Source organism: Manis javanica, chromosome 15, assembly GCF_040802235.1.
Source record: "Manis javanica isolate MJ-LG chromosome 15, MJ_LKY, whole genome shotgun sequence".
Lineage (NCBI taxonomy): Eukaryota > Metazoa > Chordata > Mammalia > Pholidota > Manidae > Manis > Manis javanica.
The window spans coordinates 80,674,164-80,692,410 of record NC_133170.1 but is presented as its reverse complement, the minus strand read 5'-3'; the positions used below and the strand labels follow the sequence as shown (position 1 = coordinate 80,692,410).

At 44.2% G+C, this 18,247-nt stretch overlaps 1 protein-coding gene across 2 annotated transcripts in view; it reads left to right on the top strand.

Annotated features, from left to right (window-relative positions):
- PITPNB (phosphatidylinositol transfer protein beta) overlaps positions 1-10,047 on the top strand; it is a 61,138-nt gene extending 51,091 nt beyond the window's left edge. Inside the window, exons 9-12 of one of the 2 annotated variants that reach the window (XM_036993341.2) lie at positions 1,503-1,613; positions 3,362-3,484; positions 6,867-6,952; positions 8,104-10,047. In XM_036993341.2, the coding sequence (XP_036849236.1) occupies positions 1,503-1,613; positions 3,362-3,484; positions 6,867-6,914 (282 nt within the window). In that variant the 3' untranslated portion in view covers positions 6,915-6,952; positions 8,104-10,047. The remainder of the gene's footprint in view (positions 1-1,502; positions 1,614-3,361; positions 3,485-6,866; positions 6,953-8,103) is intronic. The other variant, XM_036993339.2, reaches the window with a different exon arrangement.
- The last annotated feature ends 8,200 nt before the right edge of the window (positions 10,048-18,247 follow it).

Below are 18,247 nucleotides of genomic sequence, written 5' to 3'. Positions count from 1 at the left end.
TCCACCAACTAAGCACAGAGCATACACTACCTTAATTTTGTTCTCAGAACAGTCAACGACCTAACTTCCATCTTGTAAGTACATCAGCATGGGGGCTGAGAGTTTACAGAAGCACCCTTTCCCTGGACCGTACTTGCAGTCCACTTCTGCCATCTTTGATTCTTTGATGGGGATCTGCCTTCTGTGCTAGACTGTGAGCTCAGGGCAGGACCACGTCTACACTTGCTGTCTGCTGTGAGGCAGTCCTGGGCTCTCTTCTGGGTCAGGTCTGGAGCATTCCCATCTCCACATACCACCTTGGAAGAACTACATGCAGAGTGGGTCATTGGTGAAAACACTGATTCGTCCCACTCTTAACCCTTTTCCCCAAATAAACCTGCCAAGGACATTGAGCTTACTAAGGCGTAAGCCTGCAGAGTTTGTCACAGAAATGGTCAGTGATACCATAGATTGCACTCCCCGTACCCAATTTCTTTAATGAAAAGTTTCAAAATAGGCAAACAGAGAACAGTGAACACTTCCACCCAGATTCAACAGTTAACACTTTACCATATTTGTTTTCCCCTCTCCTTTTTTCCCGTTTCTTCTTACTCTCTCTTTCTCTCCATGCAAATACGTATTTAAAATTTTTTGGTTGAACCTGAATATTCAGAGTGAATTGTTATACTGTGAACCTAGAGTGACATAATCTGAGGATCCAAATTCTAACTGCTTTTTAAAGTTTTCTTCTGAAAGTAAATTGCAGACATTGTATCTTATCTCTTTAGTCTCTCTTAATCCAAATAGTCGCCCAGACTCTCCCTTGCTCTTTTTTACTGTTTAAAGAAATAGTAGTCCCCCTGACTTTTTTACCCTAACAACTGTTGATTTGATTCCCTTAATTTTGTCCTCAGAACAAATGGTATCAGATTTGATACCATTTAAACTGTGGGATGTAATCGTTTGTGGAAAATCAAAGTCCAGATGTATGGGTTTGCCCTCAAATACTTGGTAATTATAGATCACTTTTGCTGCTGCATTTTCATATCCCTTTTCTGTTGAAAATACCTCAGTTAATAAACAGTGCCATTCACTTGCCAGTGTTTGAAGACGCAGAAGACAGCTAAACGTGCTCACCGTTTTTATTGTGCATCACCACATCCACTGTGGAAGTGCAGTAATGGTGTTACGAGAACCCTTATGCATTAAAGCTCACCACTGATAGGATGCGAATAGAATTTGGTATTTAATATGAAATCTGTATAGTTTAATCGGAGGCAGAGCGATGCTCCTATTAAACTGTAGAACCAGGAGGTAACTTCGTCTGTGGAAGGAGGGTTTGCAGCAGGGGAATACTGCCGCTTTCCCTAAAACAATTTTGAATTTCCAAATACCTGAATTGAACACATATGAGATCGTAATTTTCTTCATGTCTGTGTGTGATGTTGTTACACAACAGTCAATTTTAACCAAACCATAAATATTTAAGTCGCAATTTCTCCTTTCCAATTTTCCTCATCCAGAAGGAGCTGGCAAACGACCCCGACTGTTCTCAGATGTGTGCCTATAAGCTGGTGACCATCAAATTTAAGTGGTGGGGACTGCAAAGCAAAGTGGAAAACTTCATTCAGAAGGTAATATCTGTTCAGAATGCAGTGACTTAAATTTATTTTAAGAGTCGAGGTAGCTGTTATGGGATATTTTCTGTTAACCACTTTTTCTCATTTATGAGGTGAAAACTAGTACCCCTATATAATTTCTCTTTGCCCTTTTTCTCTGTAGAAACAGCAAAGAGATGCCAGCAGAGGTTCAAAGGGGTTTTCTTGGGGAAGATCATAGCAATGTTTTGTTCGAAGTGCCTTCCTCATGGTTTGCCCAGCTTTCTGCAGAGCCCTGTTTGTGTGCAGTGTGTGTTCCCAAGGGGGCCTGGTGTTCTGGCGCTGGCTGGGGCGAGAGGCGAGGCCTGGCTTGCTGAGGGGCTGTTCGTTCAAGCTCAGCCGTATTCCCCCTCATCCTTCTAATACACTGTGTACTTTCTGGTGGACAGCATCTTTAGAGGTCTCTACTGAGAATAGTTACTCTCTGAACTTAGGGTGATAGAATCTGAGGATCCAAATTGTAATACCCTCTTTTGTATGTCATCTTCTTTATTAAAGAGAAAGTAACATGGGCAGCTTGATCTAGAAATTGGGAAGAATTGCAGTTGTAGAAATACATAGTATAAACTCAGAAGGAGAATGGGAGATTTCTTTGTTCACTTTTCCTGTGGCACGAATATTTATTCCATTATCATTATAAAGAAGCCTCTTTTATATCTCTGAACTCCCTACTAGTTGTGTCTGAGTTTTACCATAACTTTTCTACTTTAAAACTGTGACTGCTCTAACATTTTTTTTAAAAAGATCTTAAAGTGCTGGAGACTTTGATCATTCTTGGGTCTGCTTGCAGTTGGCCTTCAGTAGGCACTCTGTAAATATTGGCTGTCTTCCTTCCTCTTGGATCATAACAGTAGTTTAGCAATCCAGTTGTGACAAATAGAAGTCACACAGGTAATTGATGAAGTCCCTTCTGTTCATGGAAAAAAATGTAAAAGTTGAAGATTGTCCAAAAGTACTAAAGTGTACTCACTGTTTGGTGCATTTTTGCTCTTCTTGGGAAAGTTTAGTAAAACTTAATCCAGCAATTAAAACCAGTAATTATATGCATTTATCTTTATATATTTATATATATGTATATATATTTATAAAATTTATAAAAATTTATATAATATATATATAATATATATAAATATATATTATATATATATATAAAAATATAAATATATATATATTATATATATATATATATATATAAGGTGGCACTGGCATTAGAGTAGGAAATGAATGGATAGTATGGATAGTAGTATATAATAATGCTTGGTTAATAAAACACCTTATTCCAAAGAACTTAGGACTCTTCTTTCTGTACATATTATCTTCTACCTTGCAGTATTCCTCTAAACTGCAGAGAAGTTAAAAACGACAGTTTAAAGTTTCATAGCAGAAGAAATCGAGATTACCTTTAGTTGTTGACATTGAGAAAAAGGTTAAAATACGTGGAGCCCAGCAGGAGTTTATGTTGGACCAGAACATAGACAGCATATTTTTATCAGTTTCTGATAAATCATGCACCTTTGCAGGGAAAGATCATTTCACTTCACAGTAAAATTTTTCTTTTTTTACAAAATGATGATAGGATGGAATTAAGATTTCCACTAATCAACATAGTGGTCTTTTCAAACCATGTATATGTACATTTCATGGGTTAACTGGGAGACAAAGCTAATATGTCATTGATCTTACATTTTGCCATCTTATACTATTTTTCTTCTTTGTTTTAAAAGCAAGAGAAAAGGATATTTACAAACTTTCATCGCCAGCTTTTTTGTTGGATTGACAAGTGGATTGATCTGACAATGGAAGACATTAGGAGAATGGAAGATGAAACTCAGAAAGAACTAGAAACAGTAAGACTTCCCATTCTTGTGGAAATTCTCTAATTTCCCTTTTCTAAAACTGCATATGCTTAGTAAGTATAGACTTAGGGTTAAGAATGTTACTTAAAGCCATTCCTTAATTATATATCCTCATCAAACATGAATTTCTTAGACACTAATATCCCTTGACATACTCTGATTTCTCTTTTGTTGAGCATCTTTCATGAATATAGACTAGAGCTTTCTTGATCTAAAATTTGTTACCTGTAAAATGCCCAGTGACTTTGTGTACTTTTTCATGTATTTTCTGTGGTGGTACCTGGTTCACAGTCCTTTTAGACCCTCACTTTATCAGACCAAGTTGCCTTGGGCTCATGCCATTATCAGTAACTTGCTCATGTTAGCACAGTAAGGCCTAGTTCACTTTTTTTTGTAGAAGATTAAGGCTAATGGTGGTATCACCGATTCCAGAAATGCCCCCTTCCCTCCCATAACTAGCAATGAATCCTTATTTATTCATAAGCTTTAGGCAGAAATTGGGTTGATCCTCGGGCTGGAGGTCAGCGTGCCATGTTTCAGTCAAAGCCCACCCCAGCTCCTCCCCACGACCCCTGAGCAGGCCCTGCATGTGTGAGGATCCCCTCTCCCAGGGACAGATTCTTCTCTGACTACTCTTGCATGTGTCTGGTTTTGCTTTTGCTCTGGACTGTGCTTCTTTCAGTTGAAAGTAAGGCCCCACCGGAGAAATGAACCCAAAGAATGTCAGGATAGGCTTGTGGTTTCCATGCAGTCATCGAGAGTCCTGCCAGCAGTCCCAGCTTTGGAAGCCCCGCAGGCCAAGAGTGTTTGATGACCGCCTATGTGCAAGGAAGGAGCTCCATTTAATCACAGGAGAATGGCAGCAAATCAGGTTCTTTGGCACAGAAAGAAATCTATTCGTCTGGCACACAGCATTGTAAAGAATCTGTGTTTAAAATTGCTTACTTTTAGTGATTACAGTAGATCTGCTTCTAATTAGCTTTATACAAACCTTCTGAGAGGACTAGAACATATTTTCTTTATAAGGCAATAAAATGTTTTAACCTTATCTTATATGTAAAGTAAACTTTAGGCAGTCTCCAACTTATGAATGGATTTTGTTCCAGAAGTTTTAAGTTGCTTTTTTGAAATTTGGAACATGATTTCCCATGGAGACAACATTATAAATTGGGGCTTGGTTTCTGGGCCAGCCAATAGAAACCTATTTATGACCTTAATTCCTCATGCTCATAGTATGACTCTTAAGTTCTGGATCTTGGGAGTAGGGTGATAGAATGGCAGGAATGGAAGATTCTCCCTCACCCTTATTTTTAGGCTGGCCTCAGGCAAAATACTGGAAGAATGAGTTTTAGAAATGTGGTTTTTTTGGATTTGTTCCTTTTCTGTCTCTTCTTCTCTTGACCTTCTCATTGCGTTTTTTAATTGTCTGTAGGCCGCTGTTATGCATGCCTGTCCTTCCCCATGCATCCTTGTGCATCACGGTACTTCCTTCCTCTCCTTCATGCCTCTCCCACTTGTTTCCCCTTTCTCAAGAGCTGCACTTCTCTAAGAAGCACCCCTTTTCCCTTGCTTGCCTGGTTTGGGTCCAGAGAGAATCTGCCAGCTCTGCCTCCAGCCCCTTGGAGAAGCTGGCGTCAGCTGAGCATTAAATAGGAAGCAGCATGGCTACACCCGTTCTCACTAACTAAGCTCATGGTATACAACCTTGGCATCTCCAGAGGGGCTCTTCCACCACCAAGGTAACACAGTAAACAGACTTATTTTTATTGGTTTGTCCTCTCAGGAAGGAGGCTTGCTTTTGGTTTGGATTTTATGCAGGACTGTCCATAACATAAGGAAGAGAAGGGTGATGGATGAAGCCCTCCATGGTTTGGGCTTTGACCCCTGCTTGCCTCTAGACCTCCTAAGACAGAACTTGGCTGATAGCCCCTCCTCCCCAGGGGAGCCCTGAGGAGGAGGTGGGACTCTCCCTCGCCTGTGGCAGTAGGCCTGTGGCTCAGCTGCTTCTCTGTGCATGTCAATTGTTCGTGAGTTGGGAATTGCACTGGAAAAGAAGATGTAAGATATACAAGCAGTTAGGCACAAGCCCAGTGTGTGAGAAGGTTTATCATCATCCTTGTACCTACATGGCTCAACTGATTCCCTTACGAGGTTGGCAGGAATCAGTCATTTGTTCAGAGTTGGGGGTACCTGGGAATTTCTTTAGTAAATATTTCAAAACTACTTTAAGGCAGTTTCAACACTTAATGTTGATCATCTTAATGTAAAGTCCCCTGTAAGTTACTCGCTCTAGGTCATTGGGCAGTGCTTTACTCCATCGCGTTGCTGCTGCCCGAGTCCTCATGGCTGATTTCTGAGCAGCTGCATACCCTGGGCTGACGCCTGTAGGCCGGGCGCCTACGCAGGAGGCACCTGCCGCCTGCCCACTGAGGCTGATCATTTGCTTTGTCTGCTTCACCATGGAGGAATTTCCCCCTTTCTTGGGGTCCTAATTCCCTGACACCTGATAGTAGAATTTGATACATCATAATTATTCTTAATTCACAAGTATTTTAAGGATTGGCTTTCCTTCATGTTTTGGCCCTGGAGGGGAGTAGCAGCATCTTGAGAGTTTAGGCGTGAGAGGCGAGTCCCTGCCTATAGCCCTGCAGCGGCATGTGGTACATAGACTCAGATGAAGGAATACTCTGCCTTTCTGTTCTCAGCTGGCACTTCTCTGGGGCTGTGGGTGTGGGAGAAGTATTGAGTTTTAGAAATGTGGTTTTTTTGGATTTGTTCCTTTTCTGTCTCTTCTTCTCTTGACTTTCTCATTGCATTTTTTAATTGTCTGTAGGCTGTTGTTACGCATGCCTGTCCTTCCCGATGCGTCCTTGTGTCCTTTGTTTCTCATACATTGTTTCTGTGCTCACTCGTTCTTCCTTTTGTCCTCTCTTTGTAATAAACTTTCCATAAAGAATTCCAGTCAGGGACTCTGGTCTCCAAAGCAGCAGAGGTGGCCACACCTTGTGGCTGTCTATCTGGTCTAGGGACTATGAAAATATGAATCAGACCATCAGGGCAGTTTCTTAGATTATATTGGTGAAAAGTTCATTTACCCTTGACTGTCTTTGATAATTTTACATCATCAAGCTGCAGGCTATTTGTTTCCTAGATTCATTAAATAAGACATTTTGTGCTGTGTAAGAAAAGCCTTTTGCAAGATTTTTTGCAGGCCGATATTACTAGAGGGCCATAGAACATCATTCTCAGTGTGGATATGGTTATAAACAGGGAGTGGTCACTTTACAATCTCTTCTAGATCTTTTTTCTTTCCCTTACTAACCCAATTTAGAGTCTGTGATTTCAGCAGCTCATGATTTTATTTTACGTTTAGATGCGTAAGAAGGGTTCCGTCCGAGGCACGTCGGCTGCTGATGTCTAGATGAGTCCCCTGTAGGGTCAGAGACAATATCAAACTGTGTAAGTGAAGACTTGGGTAAAAAGAACGTTTAAAAAACCAATACCTTTTTGGCAATAAGTAGTTAACTTTCCGAGCAGAGACTAAGTGTTAAATGTGGTTTAATTTTTAGACATTAGGAGATGTGTGTAAATAACTTGTGTTATTGGTCTGAAGAATTTTATCTGCGAAGCAGGTTGGATTTAGTAATCCTGAGTGAGTTCTTCATGTGAGCAGTAGAGTGTTGCTGCCAGGTGTATGTGCTCCTCATGCAGCTTTGTCCTGGGAGCCAACTGATTTTCATCCATAGCCAGTTAATTGGCCTATTCCTCAGTAGGACCAATTGTGGTTAGTAAGGAAATATGTAAGAGCACTTTAAATCAAACCAACGATCCTTTACCCATACCATACCTCAGTAATTCTGAAAGTCTTCCTTCATGTTGAGCCTTCAGTTATCTTTACAGTTGGCTTTAATGTGTATAAATACACTTTGGTTTTCATTTACAGTGTAAGACATTCCTATGGTTTCATTTAACACAAATTTATATGCCCAGATGAGATTTTCCTATAGGGGGGAGAAGCCTCAGAAAAACTGCCCCACCTATTGAAACCAGTGTGAGTAAACAGAAAGCAACAGTCCACTGGTGTCATTTGTTAATACTGAACTACAATGTCTGTGGAGGAAAAAAAACAGGACAGAACACTCTTTTCCACTGGCCCTTTGCTGTCCCCTTATGTGTGCTGCCCTATCTTTAATAATTGAACATGGGAGTAATGAAGTGTTCAGTTGTAGAGAGGTGTGAAACAAATAATAAATGAACTCTGCCAGGATGCCTCCAAAAGCCCTTTCTTTAAATTCAGAGTTCATTTAATGTAAATTTTAAGCCATTGTTACTTTTATTAAGTTCTTCTAAGTTTCTGTGATATATTTCTGTTTCTAATTTATTTTCTCTGTACCGAAACAAAATGTTACGTCATTGATAAAGAACCACATCTTTAAGAGATTTAAATTTTCAACATGCAGTAGTTGGGGTACACTTTCTGCCTAAAGTTGCTATATTGAGGTTTTGGGTTTTTTTTCTGAAGAATGTGTGCAGCAAACTACTGCCTGAACATTTTCTTTGTCTCTCATGTTTTCACACATTGCCCTCACTGTCTTTTGCTTTTCTTACAGTTACGTAATCAAGGTCAAGTGAGGGGAACAAGTGCAGCCAGTGATGAGTGAAGAAGAATCTGACCAGTATCTCACAGTGTTGATGCTTTCCAGACGTGTGCTTGTGATTATGTTCTCACATGCACAGGTTCCCAACCACGTGTGTATATATGTTGGTGTGTGTGTATCTGTAGCTGTATATAAAACGCATGTAGAGCTACAGGTGAAGGTGCACACACTTGTGTATATATGTACATACAAACATCCTGAAGGAATTAGTACAATTTCTCCAAAGTACTGTACCTATCTTCAGCAAGAATACAAAAGAAAATATTTTCAATATATATCTGGAACAGATTTTAATAATTATCAGAGTAATACCATTAATGGACAAATTGACTGCAGCTTAATAGTAGCTGGTATGTTTCATAAATGTCAAGTTGTGGACCAGTATATATATAGCTTTTTATTACTGTTCTGTTATTTTAAATCAGTCTCTTACAAATTTTTATTTTAGTTCCATTAGCAACAGACTCCCACAGAAAAACTTATTCAAAATCTTTTATATTCCAGTGAATCTGGAATGTAAAGTCTGAATGTATTTATAATGATTTGTTTCTTGATGGTCATTCTCTTACAGCCAAAATGGACAGTGTCTCTTAGTAAAGAGTAAACTTACAGGCCAATTTTTACTTGTTTGCCCTGAGGGAAAAATCCTTAAAAAAAAAAAAATTCTGGTTTTTATTGGATTTTTGTATTTTAAATTTCAAGTATTTTTCTACATCAAATCTAGCAAAAATGGAGATATGATGGTTTGTAATTTACAATAAACACTTTTCAGGCTCCTGTAAGGCAAACAAAGAAAGTGATGAATTAATAACATTGTAGGCTGTTTAGAAAAATTAGAAGTAGAGTGCTTCCACGGAGTCTTGTTTCTGGAATGACTGTTTTCTGAAATTACAGCTTAGAAACTATGCAAATGATATGATTTCTCACAGCTCATATGACAAAATATAGGTAGTGATGACGTTTTGCTCTTTTCATACTGAAATACACTTTTAGCGGGAGACACCACCGCCTTTGAGGTAGGATGAATTTCGGAGGCTGCACGAGGCTTGCCTGCCCACTGTTAGGAGGCCCTGCTGAGGGGCTGGTGTGCCTCCACCTGTTCAGATGTGCTCTGTGGAGGACGTCACTGGAACACATCCTGAATAGGCATCAGGAAAATGCTGGTTAGAAACTGCCACCATTTTTTTTTCTTTTTTTAAAGTAACAATAGCTAGGTATGATTTTTATCCAGTCTTTCTGTCAGTCCTGGAAGCTTGACTAGAATGATACTGTTGAAGCCTTCAGGTCACAAACTGTCTTCTTTAACCTCTTGTCCCTCCTCCAGCATGTCAGCCCCAGGAGTCATATCACATTGGTAATCTGGTTTGCTGACAGCCCTGCCCTCGCCGCTTTCCGTTTTCCCACATGTCCTGTGTCCCCACTGAAGTGACTGCAGTGACTCAGACAAGGGTGTTTAGGATGACTGCTGCATCGCAATGCCCTGTTATCCTTGGCTACAAACCCCACATTGCATATGTCCTCTGTGTACTCAGGATCAAGACTGATGTTTACTCTCTGGGCACTGTTGTAAGATAGGTTTTGTCAGAGCATCATCATTGTTTGCAAAGTGTTTGATGCAAGAAAGATGATTGCTAATTTTGTGAAATAAAGAGTCTAGCACTCTCCTTTTAATGAGCTTAACTCTCTCTGGCATCTTAGCGTCATTGGGAGCTGGGGCGCACATAGAAATGAGAGCCCAGCGCATGTATTTTAATGTTTTTCTAACAACTGTGGAGATTTGAGGGAATGTGTGGTGAATGTAAAATATCTAGTTTACTTGGCAGTCTCTTGTGTAAATTACAGTAAAACAAAGTAAATGAAATTTAAACAAAAAATAAATTTGATCACAAAATGCCACTTGTGTGCTTGAGTGGTGGTTTCCGTGACACCATGTCTGGTCAGGATGCTGTGGACCATGTCTCTGCTGCCGTTTCAGGAATTCTTTGATCTGCGGCACCACCACTCTGGGAAAAAAAAAGAAAAAATCGGTTTTAAAAAGGTATTTATTGCAAACTCCTTGAAATGTACTTATGCCATAGTAAGTTGTTACCTTTGGTTTCTTACATAATTTTCTCTCTAAAAGCTAAGCAGTAAACTAAAGAAGGGATGTTTATTATTAGTCTCAGAGGTTAAAAATTATTTTTAAAGGAGAATAATACAGAAAATTTCCATAGTATTTTTAAAAGCACTAGGTAAGAATTTTGTCATTAGATTCTGACCATTCAAGACAGTGACTTTCTGGTTTGGGGCAGTGTTTTGCCTCCTTCTTTAAGACCGTCGTTCCCAGTCTTGGTTCCGACTTAGACTCTAGAGCTGCTTGATGTTAGGAGAGGTGGCCGAGTATCTGGATGGACTTCATATATAATGTTGTATTTCCGGGGTGTTCTGTTTGTTTTCTGGGGTAGTTGGTGTTTTATTATAGACTTAATGTTTGCATTCACGTTGCCAGTCTATATTGAGCATCAACGATCTGAGCATTTGTACGCCCAGCACAGATGTGTACAGATGAATCACAGTTCAGTGTGATAAGTCGTTATCTAACAGTAGAGAGCTCTTAGATGTCATCCACACTGTACAGATGAGAAGGCAGATGTTCAGGCCAAAGGCAGCTGACAAGGCACTGGGGACCTGAGGAGCCCAGGATGCTGGTTCTTGGGTTGGTGCCTAAAACTGTGGACCTAGGATCAGGTTCACCCGTCCTGGCCTCTCACTGTGTCTTGGGCGCCTTCTCTATTCACGGAGGCCAAAATGCTCTGCTGTGGAGGGTGCAGGGCCAGTTGAGACAGTGCATCCTCGAGCACATGCTGGGCCCTCTGCCGCGAGATTTCTCCTTTCCTATCCCATTCGTTTATCAAACTGCCTCTTGGTTGATCTAAAATCTCAGTGGGCTGAGCATCTGGCTTTTAAAAAGCTCACCTTTCTCTCCCCCTTCAACTTGCCAAGCTGTAAAGTCACATCCCAGCCTCCTCCTCAAACCTCGTCTCTGAGGAAGGTAGCCATTTATAAGTAGTTGTGTTCGTCTCTTCTCAGCAGCTGAATTGACAAGAGGTCAGTGCCGGGATTCCCTGTTCTTGACTGTGTGGAAGGAAAATATTCTGGCTGTTCTTAGGCCCTCAGGTCTGAGAGTCACTGAAAGTTAGGATTTTTTCAAGTTACCTTCACTGGCAATTCTAGGATTTGGGGCTCTCTATAACTGGGAGGGAAGGAAAATGCTAGGGGTCAAGTTAAAGATTGTCCCCCTAAGCTTGAGGCATCTACTGCCGACTGCTTCCTAGAAACCCTGCCAGTGTCACTTGGGGTTGTTTTCTGACTTGGAAATGTTGAGCAACAGCAAGTTCCTTCAAAACCTGTTCTTCAACCAGACTGGACTGAAAAGGTAGACATGGAAGATACTCTAAGTACCTCTCACAGAAGTTCCAAGGCCGTGCAAAGCAGAGCAGTGCTTGGCAGCTCAACACACCTGACACCTTGACGTCCATCCCTTTCTTCTAAAGGTGCCATGCTCTGAGTTTATTGTTTAAAAGAAATTGGGAACTAGTTTTGTTTGCTTCCCTCTCTCCCTCAAGACCGCTTGCACTCCCCAGAGGGGGTTTTTATGAAAAACCACTGCTTCATGACTTCTTCAGCCATTTCTCTCCCATTGAGTAAATCATGAATTAAAATTTGTCCCTGGATGAAAAAAGAATGTCTCCTCCATTCTAGCCATGTTCTTATTGTCCCCAGAAGAAGACAGTGGTGAGTGTTTGTTCTGTTGTTCTCGGGCCAGGTCCAGAAACATTCAACGCGTGTAAACTAGAGGTTCTCCACCCTGGATGCACCTTAGAATCACGTGGGGGACCTTTAAAAATGCCGATTGCCCACCAGTTGCTTTCTATGGCTTGGGTTCCATGTGCACTGTTTCCAGGGAAAGAAAGCTGAGAAAACTCCCAGTCTCCCTGAGAGATTGCCGAGACGACCTCCTCACCAGGTAATCAGATCTCTACCCATTCTTCAAAGCCAAGTGCCACTGTCCCCACACAGCCTACCTTGGCCTGGAGTGATCTCTGCAGCTGTCCACAACTCATTTGGCTCGTACAGACTCGGTGCTGCCTTCATAGGTTAACATGTTGGCATCTCTCACGTCTGTGTGTTTTGCATCCCGGGTTAGCTCGGGAACTAACTGCCCATGGAAAGGAGCCACAGTTGTATCCCAGAGTCACCCCCGCCCCACCTGCATGGAAACTCTGACTCTCAAACGGCTCCTTTTGCTCACAGCAGATAACCTTCCTACCCTGTGCAAGGTCCTTTTTGAGTCCTGGGATTACAGGGGAGGGGAGTTTAACCCAAAAATGAGATCTAGTTTTCTGTGCTCAGAGAACTAAAGCCTGACAGCTATCTGCAACAGGATGTGGTGATTCTGGTGGCTAATGGTACAAAGTGTGGTGAGAACAGAGGAGGGACCTCCTGGCCCGCATTTCCACCTCTGCAGATGTCAAAACTGGAGCTTTAGTTCAGACTCGTCAAACATAAAGGAGTCTGAAACTCAAGTCTCTCCTCCTCCCCCTGAATGCACTATCTTCTCCCACCAGTTAATTGGCTGTGCTGCCCAAGCCAGAAATCCTAGTTGGTCACTGAGTCTTTAAAGTGCCCCCAAGTGCCTGTGAGACCCTGTCCCTCTTGTCATGGTGCGAGCTGTGCAGTCCTCATCCAGGGCAGGGTTCTGCCGACTTCAGGAAAAGCCTAGACAGCAAAGTTTTCATGCTTTATAAGCCATATGGTCTATCCCAGCTATTCAACTCTGCCCTTATAATGCAAAAACAGCCATAGACAACAGGTAAATAAATAAGCATGTCTATTCCAATAAAACTTTATTTACACAGACAACAGGCTGGATTTGGCTGGTGGGCCAAAGTCTGCCAAGTCCTGGCATAGGGCTTGGATAACCTTACATTTTGCCAGAGAAGACTTTCTAGAACACTGGATTTTGCTGCACCCCTGCCCAGCTCCCTGACACCCAAAAGACCAGTGCAGCCAAAGCCCGTGACCTGTGAGATGTGAGAGCCTCGTTCTGTTTACAAAGGAGCCAGTGATGCTTGTCCATCTCATGGTTGTTGGAAGGTCAGGGATGGGTGGCAGGGCCTGAGCCAGTCTCTGCTGCCTGAAGCATGGATGTTATCCACAGAAAGGGCTCTGAGACTAGGAAGACAATTGCTACTGTTTGCCATCTGATGCCCAACGAGTACCAACCAGACACTGAAGGTGTGATGTGCTAACAAAAACTGCTGCTGTATGAAACAGTGAAGGTAGTGCTGGTTAGCTACACTCCTTTCTCACTGGAGGTGGCATATTTTATTCTGCTGTACGTCTCTTGTCCAGAAAATACCATCTATGGCTTTTAAACTAATGCAGTACTCGTGGACAAGCTTGTTGATCTATATATACATTATCTGTGATTGAAATTTGGCTCTCTGGATATCATTGCTAATGTGTTAATGTGATCTAGGCTTTGTGACTCCTGGTGGGGCACCAGAAGGCCAGGCCTTTGCTCAGAGAACCAGCCCAGAGTTCACCTGAATCAGTAACACTTGACCTTGGGTCGAATCCGTTTACTCCTTGAATTTCTGAGAAGCAGCAAAGCATGGTGACATAATTGCCTCGTCAATCCCTTGTATTTTGACACCACCTGCTAACCAGTCATAGTTAAATTGCCTTGCGCTCCAGACTGAGGGAGGTGCATGGAGTGGAATGGAGGAGTGGCTTCCAGTGTTTATTAATGTATGTGCTAAACAAAAGCTTCACCTCTGGGCATGTCAGTGCCCGCTGACTCCCTGCAGCCTGGAATACTGATGGCAGGTTCCTCAGAGCTGCCTGCACTTTTCCATGGCCTGGGAAGCCCTGAAACAACTCAGCCTGCCAAGCGGTGCTGTGAGGGGCTTTCCATCACTCCAAAAATGTCATTCCCAGAGAGACTCCTCCCAAGTGAGCCTGGAGGGAGGCTTAGGATGAGGCCCAGAGCAGCCGTGTGTAGACATCACACAAGCTCTTCATTCCTTCAGATCAGGGCTTGGCAAACTTTTTCTGTAAAGGGCCATGTAGTAAACTATTTGGGGCTTTGTGGGCCATGCAGTCTCTTGCAGCTACTCAACTCTGCCTTTGTAGCGCGAAAGCAGCCTCAGACATTATATAAATAAATAGGCATGGTCATTTTCCAATAAAACTTTATTTACACAGTTGGGCTGGATTTGGCCCAAGGGCCATACATAGTTTGCCAGTCTCTTCTGTAGATTCTTTCCCCCAAACAGCTAACACTTAATAGTGTGGGTCAGGTGGTGTTCTAAGCACAAGATGTAATGGTTTCATTAGGCTCCACAGCCACCCTAGAGGTAGGTGCTGGCACCCTTTTAACAGATGAGGAAACAGGCCAGAGAAGTGTAATGTTTCCAGGTCCTGTTACTGAAAGTGGTGGAGCCAGGGTTGTAATTCGGGGGCCCCTCCAGAATTGCTCTTAAGCACTGCTCATCCTGTCTTTCTGGACAGCCAAACTCCATGCCCGTGGCATTTACTAAGGGTCGATGTGCCGAACGGCTGTGATAAAAATCCTGCTGAGGGCCCCCTGTGTCCTTAACACTTAGGAGCAGGCTTCTTAACTGATTCTTCCCAGAGCTCAGAGCCAAGAAAACGTTTCTTCCTAGACAGTGTTGAATTTCCTCCTCAGTCCTGGTGTCAGGAAACTCCCACATCACATTTTACGCCCAACCGAAGCGGTCTCTTCAGGCAGGCTTCCCGGTGCTCCCCGCCTGTCCCGCCCTCTCGCCCCTCACACCTGAGTTTTGTGATGGCCCTGTGCAGTTCCAGGGCTTGTGGCTCTTCTGTATCCATGCCTCCTGTGCTGGTTGCCCCAGAGAACTCAGGGAAAGGTTTAGTGGTAATTCTGAACCGTAGGTGGAAACATAAAGTCTGCTACTTTGAGGTGGGAAGTCAGCAGAGCCGCGCCGGCCCTTCAGCTGCAGGAAATCTCCAGGCCTGTGAACATCTGGAAGGGAGCTGCCAGGGTTGTTTTGATAGCATGGCGGGATTGTGGGTAGTTTTCTCCCCCTGGGATTGTCTTTAGTGTTTCACTGTACAAGAGAATCTTATTTTAAACTATTTTTGTAACACACAAGGCCTTGAGAACACCTCCCCCTGTGTGAATGCCCTGCAGAGCCTCTAGCACTGGGGATAAGATTTTTCGGTTCGGCATCTGGTGGTCCATGAGCTCACTCCTCTCCTCAGGCGCGTGCCAGAAGGCCGTTAGGCGGGGTGGGGGACAGTTTCAGGATTCCTCCCAGCCCCTTCCAACCCGACAGGCTCAGATTTTCCACTTGTGTGATTGAAGTCAGAGCTTGCATTCCGGCTGGCGAGCTCCCTGCTCATGCAAGCAGCAGGCCCCAAGCAGGGCTGCTTCCATTTGCCCTGGAATTCATCCCCCTTACTGCTCCTCTTGGTCCCCAGGCTATTTGTGTGCTGCATGGCACCCAGGATCCTGGGGGGCCTCCTATGGTGACTGGGGTCAGCCAGGCCCGGCCTTGGCTCTGGGCCACCAGGATGCAATACCGGCCCGTGTTTGCTCAGGCCTTTGTGTGAGTGGGGAAGAGTCGTCTGGCCAGGCGAGGAACAGTGGATTACTGTTCCTTGCAAAGAGCTTCGTTCCCTTCCTTGTCAGCCCAAAGAACGTGGAGCTTGGCAACCATGACTGCCGCCCTTGGGTTTTCTAATGGTCGCTGCCGCTGTCTCTCCAAGAGGCCACACTGAACATGGGGCTTTGGCACCTGATGCATGCATTCCAAGCCTGCCGCGTCCACTTAGCAATGAGCCAGCAAGTAAGTCTCGACCCCTCTGAGCCTGTGTGTGCTGCCAGTGGGGATGGTGGTAATAACACCAACACAGAATGTGGCCGAGACTAGAAATGGATGTTAGGTGTGAAAATCTCCAGCACCAGATTTGTCCTTTGGTTGGTCTCCTAGTTAGCTAGGGAGACTGGTTCACCTAGGATAGAGGGGTTTCTTGGGAGGCTGGACTTTGGGTGCTAAAACCCAGCACTGTCCTGAGCAAACTGGGACAATTGGTCACCCTCTCTGCCCCACACATCAGCAGCTTGCTTAACAATACAAAAGCTGAACCAACATTGTATAGGAAACAGCCAACCTTGTTTTGCAACCCGATGTGCCCCAAACCAACTGCCTAATCCCCCATCTCTCCATGCCCAGCAGGGCACAGAGGGTTTCCAGGTGGGGTGGGGGCAGGTTGTATGAGCCTGTCTCTGAGGAGGTGTTGGCCAGGAGGGCCCGCACGGCTTTGCTCAGGCAGAGCAACTCAGCGGAGAGAGCGAATCCATCCTCCACCCAGGAAGCTCACAGTTCCACCTCACACCATCCCTGGGGAGTGGGGGGTTCTCAAACTTCACTATCCCTGAGGAAACCGGTGCACACATAGGTTAGGAAGCTGCCCTCAGCTGAGAAGAGGTGGGACTTCCTGCAGCCAAAGGTTTCTCTCCAAAAGGAAGGGGGATCGGGTGACTCCACCCTACTTTGGGGAAAGACAAACTCTTGCTGTGCCTGAGGGACCCTGCATGTTGGCCTGGCCGCCGCCTCCATCCGTGCTGTACTCACCACCCTCCCGTCGCTTGTCTGTTGCAGTTCCCTGAGGTTAAAGCCCATGATGTCCCCTAGGCCTGGAGCCCCTTTTCCTCCTGTTCATCCTGCAATCTCAGCCCAGAGGCCAGCATCCCTACTGGGCACTGCCAGAAGGGCAGGCTCTGAGTGCAAGCCAAACTGGCCATTGTAGGCTCAGGGCCTGCCCCACTGCCTGCCACAGAGCAGTCCACGCTCCGCAGATCTGTTTCGAATGAATGGAACAGAGAAGCCTCAGGTTTAACCCCTCTCCTCCCCTGACTTTCCCACGAAGCAGCCAGGCTCACTCTTAACCATCAACCATTCCCCCGGCCCTGCTGGGAGCACAGCCTGGGAAGAGCCTCTCCACCTTGGTCCCCTCCCCTCTTTTGTGAGGAAATATTTCTGTTTTATGACTGACTCTGCTCCTCATTCCTCTCGCGTTATCTTAATGAATTAACTGGGTCCCCATCGCTCCCCCGGCCCCCCGCAGTTTATGAGCTGTACGTCGATATCTGCGATCTTAGTCAACCCCACACAGTTGTTCTGCTGGTTCCTATTACAGTAATTGGCATAAACTTGATTCTTTTGCAGAGAGATTTTTTGGCCCGCTGAGACTGCATAACCATCTGCCATAAATTGAGACTAGTACGGCTTATTTTGGTGAATGCAAAATTGGATCCCATTCTTTACTCTGTGGCTTGATTCAACTTCCAGATGGTTAATCCACATGAAGTAATAGGAGTGCACCACAGCTCTGCTTAGCTGAAGATGGAGACGTAATATTTATTTGCTGATGTGGAGGCCTCCGAACACTGCCCTGTCGGGATGTCAATATATTTTGTGCAGCAGCACAAAAATGTCAGCTTGTTCCACTGGAGTGACAGCCTTCCTCTGAGTTGCCATGGGGGACCCCTGAATGTCGTCTCTCTTTTTTTTTTTTTTGTCTGCCCTTGACCTGATCTCAAGAGGTTTTTGTTCTCTCCTGGGCTGTTTCTTATCAGCTACGTCTGCCCGTGTAGCCAGCTTCGCATCTGCTTTGACTTTAGTGCCTGTGACATTTTCATTAATACTTCTCTGAGGTTGAGCCTTTCTTCCAAATATCCTGCAGCTCACGGAAGCCGTAGCTCAGCTGTGCCCAGCTGGGGACTGCCGGGAAATTTGGCCCAGCAATATCGATGAGCTCGCACATCTCCACCCAGTTGGGCTAATCAATCCATTTTCATTTCTACTTCTCCCCACACTAGCCTGCCATGCTAGGAATGCTCTGAAAGAGATCTAGGTCAGCAGATTCAGGGGCTTAGACCCCACCAGTACTTTTACTGCCAGGAGTCTTGACTGCCCTCTCTGCCTGGATGACCATCCCCTGGCCAGCCAAACTTACAGACTCCCCACCTACTCTGTGTCTGGACTCCAGAGCCTGGACATGT